The sequence below is a fragment of the Podarcis raffonei genome, chromosome 1, assembly GCF_027172205.1.
Source record: "Podarcis raffonei isolate rPodRaf1 chromosome 1, rPodRaf1.pri, whole genome shotgun sequence".
Classification (NCBI taxonomy): Eukaryota; Metazoa; Chordata; class Lepidosauria; order Squamata; family Lacertidae; genus Podarcis; species Podarcis raffonei.
In genome coordinates this window covers 59,858,260-59,871,913 of record NC_070602.1, presented here as the reverse complement: position 1 = coordinate 59,871,913, position 13,654 = coordinate 59,858,260, and the positions used below count along the sequence as shown (strand labels likewise).

General features: G+C 42.7%; 1 protein-coding gene across 2 annotated transcripts in view; it reads right to left on the bottom strand.

Annotated features, from left to right (window-relative positions):
* The window catches only part of PRMT3 (protein arginine methyltransferase 3), a 65,411-nt gene extending 64,780 nt beyond the window's left edge, over window positions 1-631 (bottom strand). For both annotated transcript variants that reach the window (XM_053389104.1, XM_053389115.1), the window contains exons 1-2: window positions 503-631; window positions 285-414 (exon numbers count right to left, since the gene is read on the bottom strand). In XM_053389104.1, coding sequence (XP_053245079.1) covers window positions 285-414; window positions 503-530 — 158 coding nt within the window. In that variant the 5' untranslated portion in view covers window positions 531-631. The remainder of the gene's footprint in view (window positions 1-284; window positions 415-502) is intronic.
* Between the last annotated feature and the right edge of the window lie 13,023 nt (window positions 632-13,654).

The window sequence follows — 13,654 nt, the reverse complement described above, 5'->3', positions numbered from 1 at the left end:
CCCTGGAGAGCTGCTGCCAGTGCGGACAAAGCTGGATGGGCCAATGGTCCGAGTCGGTGTAAGGGCAGTTTGCTCCGTATCCTATATAATTACTGTTGTTGGAAGTTGCTGCGGGCGGGCGGGGTGACTCCACTAATGCAGAGGAAGGGAATGAGAAAAAGATGCAGATATACTAGGCGACTGGAGCTGCTGGAGCCGCTGCTGAGATCAAAACAAGAGCTGAGAGGCTTGTCCGGGTGGAGACTCCCCTCCGACCCGGAGGCACAAGGCAAACGGAACCGAACCTGTCGCAGAAGAGGCACGAGGCCACCGCGGGCGCCTTCGACTCGTCGTCTTCCTCCCAGGCGCCGTCGCTGCCGCCGTCGTCAGACGAGCAAGGCTCCCTGTCCGGACCATCCCCTGCCTGCATCTCGCCTGCGAGGAAACGAGAGGAGGGATGAGCCGCGGGGCTTGGAGGTTCAGCCCCGCCGGAACCTTCGGACGGAGGAAAGAAGGAACCTACCAATCACCACTGCTGCCCGGGAGCTCATGGCCGGCCGGGAGGGTCCTTGGAACTCCGCCCCCCTTCCCCGCGAGGCGGACTGGAGCACGTGCGGCTACAGAGAGCATCCAAACTTCCGGGTTGGCGCTTCCGGCAGCTAGAAGGCGGGGCGTGTGCGAAGGGGGGGAGGAAAGGAGGAGTCTACGGCGGGCCTAGTGAGCCAAACTTGATAAGTGCGCGAGTGTTTGCTTTGTTTTTGTACCCGCGGTGGGATTTGAAGGGAGGCCCGGATAAACTGCCCTACATCCCTAACTCTTGGGGATTATGAAGTCAGACGGGCAGCGGAGGGGGCTGTTTCCATGGTTTAAATCCACGACGAAAGAGATGACCGTTGAAAGGAAAGCCTGAGGCGCCCAATCTTACGCATAAATTGCTAAAATCTAGCGGTTTAATAAACGATTTCCCCGCTCCAAGCCTTTAACTAGCTTGCGGCTAAATAACACTGAACCGCAAACAGCGGCTTGAAAGAGCTCGTCCAATGAACGACGTCGGCTTTTCTTTTGGTAAACATGACAAAAAAAAAATCCCTTATATACTCTATAGAAAAAGACTACGACTTCATTTTAAAACTGGTTGGCAGAAACAAATATCTTAGGGTTTTCTGTTGCTGTTAATAACATAGCTATCAACTTTTCCCTTTTCTTGCGAGGAATCCTATTGGGAATAAGGGAATTTCCCTTTAAAAAAGAGAAACGTTGACAGCTATGGTTAATAAATCAGTGTTAGTCGGCAGTGCTGGTTCTGTGTCTTGTTTGGTGCTTTATGATTGGTTTGTGGCGCACAGCAAAACTAGAAACATAATGAATTGAAAGAAAATGTTTAAAATAACTTTTGTAAAAACAAACAAACCCAGAAGCCTTTTATTAGGAATTGTAGGTACTGACATTCCAAAGGAACAGAAAAGACTTTTCATGTATGTGACATTTTTCATGTATGTGACAGCAATGCAGATGCTACTAGCCTTTTAATACACTGGTCCCCTTAACCTATAGTCCACACCCAATTCTTTGGGATAAATCTTAACTTCTCAGTTTTAAACTCAAGACAATTCTGTTATAACTTGGCATCACTTTCAAAAGAAGTGTTGGGGTCGTTTCCAATCTGAGAAAACAGCAAACACGCTGAATTAATTCTAAATTAAATTTGGATCAAGCCTTTCCATTAGCTTTTTCACAAGTGTACACTATTAAAACACATTTTGTTTTTTTTATTTCAGGGCCTTTGCAAAAGAAAATAGAAACAAAAAAATGAAGGCGTGCAGGACCTGGAAAGAAGCAAATATGATGGAAGTGACAAACACTACTGATAAGACTAGAAAGTGTTAAAAATCTAGCCAACATGCGAAGCAAAAAGCTACTGAGAAAGACAAAGATGATGGATATGAATCTATGACATATAGATTCTGGTAACAAATACCATAGTACAGAAAGAATATAAAGTAGATGAGACAACACAGTGTAGCAAGCACAGTTTGGATAACTCGGAACCAAGTAGAAATGAACCCCAAACCCAGGGTCATTTGTGTTTGTATGTATGAGAATAGGTACTGTATCTTTTTCTTGCAGTCTGTAAGACGGCATGCATTTGACCTTTCTGAGGCTTGGTCCACTTACCTGTTTGGCCTCTCAGATTTACTGACTGAAGTTTGGAAATTCTGTTGGTCAGGGTTTCAAAATTGTTTTGCACATGTGTTGTCTGCCAAAGATTCCTTTAAAGCATATCCCCCCTTCAAAGAATTCCAGGTACTGTGATTACGGAGTTACAGTTCCCAGGAACCCATAACTAACTGCAGTGCCCATAATTCTTTGAGGAAACAATGTGCTTCAAAAGTGCTTTAAAATATAGGATGTATGAAACTCTAGAAAATGTTGTGTCAAGTTCCAGGATGTAGAGCCTGAATTAGTGCTGGACCACATTGTTACCCCCACATGAAATGAGAATGTGGCTTAGAACACACTCCTGTATCTTTCCTTTTTATTTGTTAGAGCTCCAGAGGTACAACTGTGGAAAAGATGCAGATTCTTAACCCTAGTTTAATGTGCTGCGGTGAGGTCCATCCCTTTGGAGTGCCCATTGTAAAGACTTCTGAGGTGAGTTACAGGTGAGAAGCAGGGGTCATTTGTGTTAAATCTTAATTAGAACAAAAAGACAGGTGAAATTATCAACATTTATAAAGATGCTGCAGTAGTGGAATGAATTTTGAAAACACAAAGGAATGGAGTAGGCAACTTTCTTGTTCTGGGTGTGATTGGGAAAGCTGCATGACATACAGTGAAGTAACAGCTGTAGATTTCTATAACACTATTGTTAATGTGTTGATTTGGTATTTATGTAGGCTCCGTTGGTGGTGGGCAGAAAGAATCTTTTCTCCTGTGTTTATTGAATGCCTATCTGCTTGTCTGTGGAGAGACAAAGGAAACAGGGATAGTACTTACAGATGGTTCCTGTAACTAGGTTTTTAATAGTGGTGTTAGTGGTTCGGATGTCTGTGTTAGAAAATAAACTTTCCTGCCACAGTGGTGGCCTGTCCAGTTGAGGATTGTGTTGCAAGTATGCAAGAATGTGATTATTGTGCCATTGTCATCACAGGGTTTGTCGTTGATGGTATCCTTATTTCTTAAGAGACAATGGAGTACATCTCCAGGGGTGAAGCCAAACCACTGTGTTAGCAGTACTGAAGTCACCTCCCTGGGTGCAAGCCTGGGCAGTGGGTGTGGAGGTTCTGGGCTGCTAAGATCCCACTCTCAACCTTGCTGGTATGGTCCAAAGGAAAGCAGAGCAATATGTTTGGCACCAGCTAGGCTTCAGGAGTTGTAGAAAGGAGGTGTTCAATACGCCATCCAACCATCTTAGGGAGTCCACTCCAGATTTTTGTAGGGTTTACTCTGTAGCCTTTTCTTCTCTCAAAGATATCCCAGAAAGCAACAGAGGTATAGGATCAGAGTTTTCCTTCTCTTAGATGGGCTACCTTCCCAGGTTGACGAGTCCCATCTGCCCCTCACTTCCCTCTCTACAGCATGTGCAGAAACCGCCTTCTTGACTGTTGGGTCCACTATTGGTCTCATCCTCTCAATCCTCTGGAGCCTGTCTTCACATGCAGGGGAAGTCCCTAACACACCAAGGGTTTGAGACCCATTGCCTACTTTCACCTGGTTTAACTGACCAGTCAAAGCTGTTCTCAGGGTGGCCGCTGTTGCATGCTGACAGATTCTAGGAGTCACAGGTGAGAGCTGAGTGCAGGGTGGGGACCAAAGGTGGACAAACTACCTCAGAAGGAGCATGACATGTCCCCTGCTAGACGTACTACCCCTCCCCTAACACCCCATACACAATTACATTCTAGGAATTTACCTACATTTCAAACCAGCACAGAGTTCATATTAATCACAGAGAGGAAATGGGAGAATCATGATAGTTCTGTGCATTTGAGTACGTTGCACTCCCATCTCTTTGGGAAGGGAGAGGTTGAAGGAAGAATGGAGAAGGTGCCTGGATCCTATTCTGAAATGTCACTCACCCCTGCTAGCCAATAATTTTTCTTCCATTACTTGCTGGGGTGGGAGTGCAGCAGTAGTTACAACAGTGATAATCAAGTTCCTAGTGGATACTGGTCCTGTAGTGCTGGGAAGACAAGTGTTAATTATCTGCCTGTTGATTTGTGTAGATTGATTGGGTTTTCTTTTGCAGTTGATTAGTTGTGCCAAATGTTTTGTTGTTTGCTATATTATTCCAAATTCATATTCATGGTGTAATATATGTTTGGAGGTGTGCAATTATTAACTTGTTTTAGCATTTTGAGTTAGTTTTAATGTCTAATTATAGGTGCTATCCATTGCCCTGGGGTTGACTGTGGAGCAATTTACATCTAACATTTAATTGCTACTTTGAGACTTTTCTTCCCAATCTCCTGAATATTGTAGTGTGTTATATAGGCATATGGGCATAGAAAGAATATCTCAGATAGAGAACTGTATATAAATGATGGATTGAACTGCAACCCTATATAAATTTAAATGAGTGTAAGACCCATGGATCTCAGTGGAGCGTAGTTCTGACTAGAGATGTATAGGATTGCACTGTCACTGTAGTATCTAGCAAGCATGGCTCTTAAAACCCAGAATGAATTGATCATCTTAAAGCAAAACTTACAGTAAAAGGAACTATGAAAACACTGACAACATTTAGTTTCGATCTCTTGTGGTTACTTTTTGTTTTCTTAATCATACTACATTTTAAATGTAAAAGAGCCTTCTGTAAAGAGAAGAGAAAGTTTCACCAGACTTTTGTTACAGTCTTGGGATTGTGGCAGTCTAGATACATTTTATATTGCTTTGATGAATTCCTGTTGCCTTAATGGGAAAGCAACAGCTCCTTACAAAAAGTGGGGAAAGCTATAGCTTAAGCTTATTTAATTCAACTAAATTGAATTAATTCAAGCAAATTATACTTTAGAAAAAGCTGAAGCCTCTCTCTTCCTTACAAAAATACTAATTCTCTTTACACATGCATTATTTCCAGTTTTTAAAAGAAAAAGGAGGGGACTGTTTGAAGTATTATATGTAGCAGTTGTGTGTAAAATCTCTCATTCTTCATATTGGCTTCTTAAAAATTAGCCAGCCAATCAAAAGTCCCTAGACCGACGCTGTCTTTCTGGGTTAATCCAAGGCCAGTAAAAGGATAATTTGATTAAACTGAGACCCTAATTTATTTAGCTTTAGTTCTGGATCAAGCTTTCCTTAATAGAGTGCTGTCGTCTTCAATTGTTTGAGGCAAATTAAAGTGACATAAATACCATGGGACTTTTTCAATCTGATTAGTCAGCTAACTTGCATCAATACTACCCCAGCCATCAGATGCTGGCGTCCTTCTTTTCATTAGTCTTACTAACAACTGACAAGCTCTCCTTGAAGAATGGGCACCCACGCTGCCACGTCGACCCCCACACTTAACCCATCATCCTTCCTCAATGGGTCCCGTTTGACAAGGTGCCCACACCTTTCTCCACTGCTGTTCCCCAGACAAAGCTAAATATTGTTTTATGAGCTATCAATAGCCTGTTAATCCCAAACAATTTCACAAATCCACTGAGCACTCAAACTGATTATAAACATTTGTTCTTTTAAGATGCTAAATTTCTGCTGGTTTATTTCCTCTGTTCTCTTTCCTCACCATGCGATGCCCAGATCATTGTAGCTGGAAAGGAAAGCTTCAAATACGAAAGGTAGACTGCCCTTTATTGCTGCATTTTGCCGATGAGCACCAGAAAAAGTAACTTCTTTGAAGATAGAATATCATGATATGGGAGCAAAGATTTAACAAATGCAAGGAGGGCTTTTGTTATTGTTGCTGTTAAAGATACAAACTCGCCGTCTTTTCAAGTGCCAGCACAGTAGGATTCTATCTGCAAGGCTTTCTAATAGGAGAAAAGTTCCATATTTATCTTAAAGGGGTCTGAAGCATCAAAATGATCCTTACCATTAATGCAAATGGCAAGTCTGTTATACTATAGATTCATTTTGAAAACAAGTTTTATATGTGCAGGTGTAAAAAATACATAGTTAGAAACAGTGAACTCAAACATCAACTATATTCAAATATTGGCTATACTTAACCAATGCACAAACCAATAAACGGAACAAGGTGAACATGAGAGATTACTCCAGAACTCTTCAATGTCACAGGGTAAATTATGTTAAAAAAAGAGATTTAGAATGACGGCATCATCAATGGCCAGGGGTGGTCCATAGCTCAGTGGTGGAGCACATGCTCTGATAACAAAAGGTCTCCAGGTAGGGTTTGGAGTGGGTTGGAAGGGTCCAAAACCTTTCAGAAACATGATGAGCTGGGTAGTATGAGGCAATTTCATATGTTGCTTACTTCAGGACAGTTTTCAGGGGCAGCAAATTACCTGGCTACTACCGTAGTTCTTTTTCAATGTTAGAAGGAGAAACACTAAGGCAAAGTTGAGCAGTGCATAAAACCTGAGCTCATGTACATTGTAACAGGAAGCTGTATAACCAAACAGGATATAATCCAAAACTAGATTAGGCCAGATACTTGTGCCAGTGGTGCAATCCTGTACATGTCTGCTCAGAAGTAACTCCCATTGACTTCATTGGGGCTTTCTCTGAAACAAGTGAGTCTTGGATTGCAGCCAGGTAGAAAAATCCAAACCCCCTTGTCCTGGACTGGAGGGGGGTTGAACTGGGTGGAGATGCCCTTCCACACAGCTCTCTCTGCTAGGCTGGCTTCTCATCAGTGTGGCACTCCTGTTTCCACCCACTGAGCTTCTTGGTAGACAGTGGAAATCCCAAACACGGGGCATTCTGGAGGCAGGGCTGGGTGAGCCCATGGTCCTTTGGATCTCAAGCGGGTGTCACTGCTGTTGTGTGACAGCATTAGGCCTGGTTGGTGCTACAGTCTTACTGCACTCAACTTTCTTCCCTGGCCACTGTTCACAGCAGGACTGCAGATGTGGTGGTGACCCCTCTATTCCACAAAGCCCCACTAGCAGTGGGTAGCGGGAGGTTTGAATTGCAGCCTAAATAATCTTTTTTCAAGTCTGTGGTCTTATGGGAACATGGGTATCTACCCAGTGCTATGAGTACTCCTAGTAGAGATGCAGCTTATCCACTGGCAGCTTCTTTTAGGCACACTTCCCTGCAATTTGTGGCCAGTCCCTGCACAGCACAGCTCTTTCCATTCTTTCCACCTGCTTCCTTGTGCTCTGAGGCACATGTTAAATGCAAAGCAGTTAGAGCTGCACAAGGCACAACTGGTTTTCAAGCCAACCACCACCACCAGCAGCAGCAGCAGCAACAACAACAACAACAACAATTTTATTATTTCTAGCCCACCCATCTGGCTGGGTGTCCTAAGCCACTTTGGGTGGCTTACAGAATATATAAAACATAATAAAGCATCAAACATTAAAAACTTCCCAATACAGGGCTGCCTTCCGATGTCTTCTAAAAGTTGTGTAATTCTTTATCTCCTTGACATCTGAAGGGAGGGTATTCCACAGGGAGGGTGCCACTACCGAGAAGGCCCTCTGCTTGGTTTCCTGTTACTTCGCTTATTGCAGTGAGGGAACCAACAGAAGACCCTTGGAGGAGCTCAGTGTCTGGGCTGAGTGATGGTGGTGGAGATGTTCCTTCAGGTATACTGAACTGAGGTCATTTAGGGCTTTAATGGTCAGCACCAGCACTTTGAATTGTGCTTGAAAACACACTAGGAACCAATGAATATCCTTTAGGACCAGTGTTATATGGTCCAGGCGGCCACTCCCAGTCACCATTCTAGCTGCCTCATTCTGGATTAGTTGCAGTTTCCGGGTCACCTTCTAAGGTAGCCCCACATAGAGCACACTGCAGTTGTCCAAGCAGGAGATAACCAGAGCATGCACCACTCTGGCGAGACAATCTGTGGGCAGGTAGGGTCTCAGCCAGCGTAGCAAGTGGAGCTGGTAAACAGCTGCCCTGGACACAGAACTGACCTGCATTCCATGGACAGCAATAGGTATAATTAGGTCAAATAAAGTTAATATGTTGATTTCACATTTAAAAAATTGCTCTAACAGAAAAGTTGTGTTTGTGTTGGGGAAAATAAGAAACTAAGATACCTGAACTTGTTTTTGTAACATAGTGCCACTGTTATGCAGATGACACCCAGCTCCATTTTGTTGGGAATTTGACATAAGATACGTAGTGGAAGTTGCCCCCAATTCTAGTCACCACACAGAAGCAGCTTAAGATCCAAATTAGTGTCCATAGGATCACAGTCATATAATATTTCGAAAAGGACTAGGGCTGGGAAAAGGGGACACGGGTGGCGCTGTGGGTTAAACCACAGAACCTAGGACTTGCTGATCAGAAGGTCGGTGGTTCGAATCCCTGTGACGGGGTGAGCTCCCGTTGCTCGGTCCCTGCTCCTGCCAACCTAGCAGCTTGAAAGCACGTCAAAGTGCAAGTAGATAAATAGGTACCGCTCTGGCGGGAAAGTAAACAGCGTTTCTGTGCACTGCTTTGGTTCGCCAGAAGCGTCTTAGTCATGCTGGCCACATGACCTGGAAGCTGTACGCCGGCTCCCTCGGCCAATAAAGCGAGATGAGCGCCGCAACCCCAGAGTCGGTCATGACTGGACCTAATGGTCAGGGGTCACCTTTACCTTTACTAGGGCTGGGAAATACCAGTTTTTCAACATCGCAATGTATCACCAGCCAAACACCACAATATAGTGATACATTGTGATGTTGAAAAGCGGAGAAAGGAACAAGCTGCATCAGGTCCAGGCCCATGAGGCGCTGGATTGAAACCACCTCAGCTCTCTCAACGAAATGAGCTCCATTGGCCATGTGCCTCACTATCGCATTAGCAGTGTCAGCACTAGCAGCAGCTTCTCTACCTCCTCCCCCCTTGTGTCACCTTTTCCAATAAGGGCTGCTGGGATCCTTCAGAGGCAGACATTCTGAGTGGGATGGCCAGGACAATGCCTGTGTATCGAACTTCTTCCCCATCCTTACTCTGTCCTTGAGAGGAGTCACTGGTTGGTACCATACTAAACCTGCTCTGAAAGAACTGTACAGTGGTACCTCGGTTTAAGAACAGCCCTGTTTACGAAATAGTCGGTTTAAGAACTCCACAAAACCAGAAGTAATGTTCCAGTTAGCAAACTTTACCTTGACCTAAGAACAGAAGCTGAACAGTGGAAGGGCACCAGAGGCGGGAGGCCTCAATTAGGGAAAGCGTGCCTTGGTCTAAGAACTGTTTTGGTTTAAGAACGGAGTTCCGGAACAGATTAAGTTCGTAAACCGAAGTACCACTGTACTGGCTTCCAATGTGCTTCCAGTCTGAATTCAAGGTGTTGCAAATAACCTATAAAGCTCTTGAATTACTTGGATCCTAATACTTTTCTTGTAGAGTCTTGCTCATGATTTAAGAGGAAGGTCCTTTTTAGTTCTCTGAAACTTAGGAATGATTCATCCAGCAACCACAAAAACCCGACCAAATAGAAATAGATTGCTTTCCAAAGATTGTGATCCTGTTACAAGGATGGATATCCCAAAGACTTAATTTGTTCCAGTGTTCAGGAACCTGGGACTTAAATCCAGAATTGTTTCAACTCTAGAGATGAGTAGCTGGAATAGAATCTAAGCCTGTGCCACAGCCTGTTTCATCATATTTAGGATTCCTGGCATGGCTTCAGCCGCAGCACCTCTCTACTTAGAAACTTAGCATTGTGTGGGTGCTTCCAGATGGGGGCCTAAAAACACAAATGGGTCATTCTGCTCTGATTTTTCTGTGTGCACATTTGGCACATTAGCTTCTCCCCATCCCCCTTTTTTTTGTTCAGTCATAGATAGTTGTTGATCTTCTACTGCTTGCTGTAAACACCAGTGGGCAGAACTTGATGAAAAGTATCTGTATTATGTTCTTTTGTCCTTTTCCTCGGCCATTCTTCCTTCCCTCTCTCTATTTCCATTCTGGGCATGCATGCACATATCCAAATCTATTTTTATTTTTTGAAAACTGAATTCTTGTGCAATAGGAATATTTACTTGTATAAGACTTGCACAAGAGTAATAAAAAGGTCTTGCACAAGTTTCCTAATTATTAATTTTTTTTAAAAAAAAATATTGATCTACGTACTGTAATTACCACCTTCAAGGTAATCTCTTGCATGTACTGTGGGGAAATCTTGAGAGCGCAGTTCTTCCAAACTGGGTTGCTGAGATTCTGATATGCCTTCAGCATGCAGGAATTGGTGGAAATAGATATGCTCATATTTCTTGAGCTGCCAGGAGGGGGAAACGGCCATCTTCTGCTCAGGTGAGGAGCAAATGCAGGTAGGGGTTTAGTAATAGAGACCACCCACCAAAACATTACTAAATACATGACAAACTGCCCACCATAGAATCATAGAATTCTAGAGTTGGAAGGGACCCTGAGGGTCATCTAGCCCAACTCCCTGCAATGCAGGAATCTCAACTAAAGCATCCATGGCCAAAAAATGGCCAAAAACCAGCTTCCTCACCAGCAGTGATTGTGGAAGTGCCATTGATTATTTTTACTTATTGCATATTTAGATGTTAAAAAAAAAATACAAGCTGACGTTTTGATGATGATGTCATCATGTGCATGCCATGAGAAACATGCTTGCCTGAGCAGCACAGATTCAACAATGAACTTCAGTCTTGAACCACCCTCTGCTCCAAAGCCATGGGTTGTGTCCAACGTTAGGCATACTCACAGTAGTCCAACTAAAATTATTGGACATAACTTACTGAATTTTAATGGGTCTGCTGAGCTCTGAGTAGAATTTAGTCAGATGCAGTCCTGCGCTTCTTAAACGGTAGCACCCCACTTTAGTATTGTTTGCCTGTAATTTCCAATTAGAAGCACAAGAGGGCAGTGCGGTTCTAACCTGAGAAAATATATTTCCCACTATGACTGGAAGGACTCTTTCTCAGAAAAGTCTCAGAATACAGCCTTCGTTGCTCCAACTCAAAAGTAAGTCCCATCGAACCAATGGTACTTACTTCTGAGTAAACATATTTAGGATTAGTGCATCAGTCTTAGTTACAATGAGTGAAACTGACAAAGATTTTCTAAAGAGAAAAAAGTATTGCGTATAAGGTGTCTTGAAATTACTGACTTGAAACTTTACATTGTCTTTTCAGCTCAGTAATGTTCTGCTGATCTTTTGTCTGATCTTCCCAATGCATCCCTGCTGCTTTTTACAAAAACAAAAATTTAAAACGTCTCTTAGCAGAAAAGCACAATTTCACACACAGGAAAATTTATATTTTTGCCCCCCCTTTTTTTTTACTTAAATGAACTTTCTGAGTAGCTGTGCAGAATTCCTGCCTCCTAATGGAACCCTTTTCATACAGCAAGTAAGGAAGAAGTAGTCTGAGTTTGACTTCAAAGTTATGTGAACATATTAAGAAGTAACAGTGCAATTCTATGCATGTTTACTTGGAAGAGAGTCTTCAGTGGAGCTTATGTGCATCCCAGGTAAGTGTGCATAGGACTGCAGCTTAAGTACCATTGAAGCCAGTGGGGCTAATTGCAATAACTTCTCAAAAGATTCCATCAACAGTGTCTCCGAAAAAAATCTTACACATCACTTGGGCAGACAGGCAAACTAATAGTGTACTGGAAGAAGCAAAGATCATCAGTGTTGAAGCAATGATTCTTCAATATCAACTTCGTTGGACTGGCCATGTTGTGTGGATGCCTGATTATTGTCTTCCAAAGCAACTACTCTATTCCGAACTTAAAAATGGAAAGTGTAATGCTGGTGGTCAACAAAAGAGGTTTAAAGACTGTCTCAAGGCAAATCTAAAAAAAAAAAGTAGTATAAACGACAACTGGGAACCACTGGCTGAGCGCTCCAGTTGGAGAACAGCCTTTACCAAAGGTGTCATGGACTTTGAAGACACTCAAACTCAGAATGCAAGGGAGAAACGTGCTAAGAGGAAGGCACGCTTGGTAAATCCACACCATGATCAACTCCTACCCAGGAACCAATGTCCCCACTGTGGAAGGACGTGTGGGTCCAGAATTGGCCTCCACAGTCATGGACTCATTGTTAAAACCATGTTTATGGAAGACAATCTTACTCGGCTAGGAGTGATAGCCAAAGAAAGAAGAAAGAATTGCAATAAACATACCTAGATTCAAGGCAATGTGGCTAATTGTGTTTATTAGCCGCATAGTCTGATCCCAGTTGTGTTTATTTGCAAACAAGTGTGTTTTTCACAGAAGCCAATGGAAGAAAATCAGTCCTCTTTTGTAGCTGAGCAGCCCTGTTCTAATGTGTATGGCAGATCCATTCCTTTATCCAGACCAGGATTCCAGAATGCTCTGGCCTAAGCAGACTGTTGACAGATGACTCAAACCCTCTAAACTCATGAAGGAAAATGTGTCAAGGAATTGAAAAGCTTTTTTAAAAAAAGCAATTAAAACTTCACATTGTTGACACTGTTAAGCCAGTGAGCTTACCACCCAGACATATTCCCATCCACGTCAGAAAATCGAAGAAAAATTAAAATACAGTGGTACCTTGGTTTAAGAACAGCTTAGTTTATGAACAACTTGGATTAAGAATGCTGCAAACCCAGAAGTAGGTGTTTTGGTTTGTGAACTTTGCCTTGGAAGCAGAACATGTTCCGCTTCCTGTTGAGTGCAAATTGAGTCCCCCGCTGCTATGGTAAAGCACGCCTTGGTTTAAGAACGCTTTGGTTTAAGAATGGACTTCTGGAATAGATTAAGTTCATAAACTAAGGTACCACTGTATCAAGAAGAGCTTGGCATTGTTGAGCAAGTAGAAGGTCCTACCCTTGTGTCTCCCCAACAGTAATGGTCTAAAGGGTATGCAGCCAGGCAAAATCCAGATTTGTGTTGACATGCACCTCCTTAATTGAGCCAGAGAGAGAGATTACTTCTACTGCAGATGACATCATTGTAGATTTCAGTGGGGCCTTATCCAGCCTTGGTCTTACAGCTGGCTATCATCAGCTGGAGCTCCTTTCAGAATTCAAATACAGAACAACTTTTCCAACTCAGGTTAATTTTCATCACAAGTGCCTTTAAACTAAATAATGATCTCCTTATATTCAAAGTCAGTTATCAATGCAAATGGCAAAAAATTAAAAAAATTAAGAAAGCTGCTTAAACTGCTTATATACTTTGTAATATCGATATGATGATGATGATGATGATGATTATTATTATTATTTAAAATGCATTATGTTAACAATTCCAAGACGACTTACAATAATGTTAGCACAACAGTGAAAATATTAAAATCAAAATGTAAAGTGGTAATGACAAGTATCTTTTGCATACTTGTGTGTGTGTTTACAGGTGTTTACATATGGGTTGACTCCGGATCTGTCCTGTAAGCGGAACATATATTCCATGAGCAGAAAGACTCTTGCTGAATTACTGCAGGTTCCTTGTTTGAGGGAAGAAAATGAAAATCCAGTGATGGTCTTCTGTTACCGTAGTACAAGGCCTTGCACAATCTCTCACAAAACATATTGTGATGCACACTTGCACTAAGTCTTTCAATAGATCTTCTATAACAGTTCACAGAATAGTGCTTCCA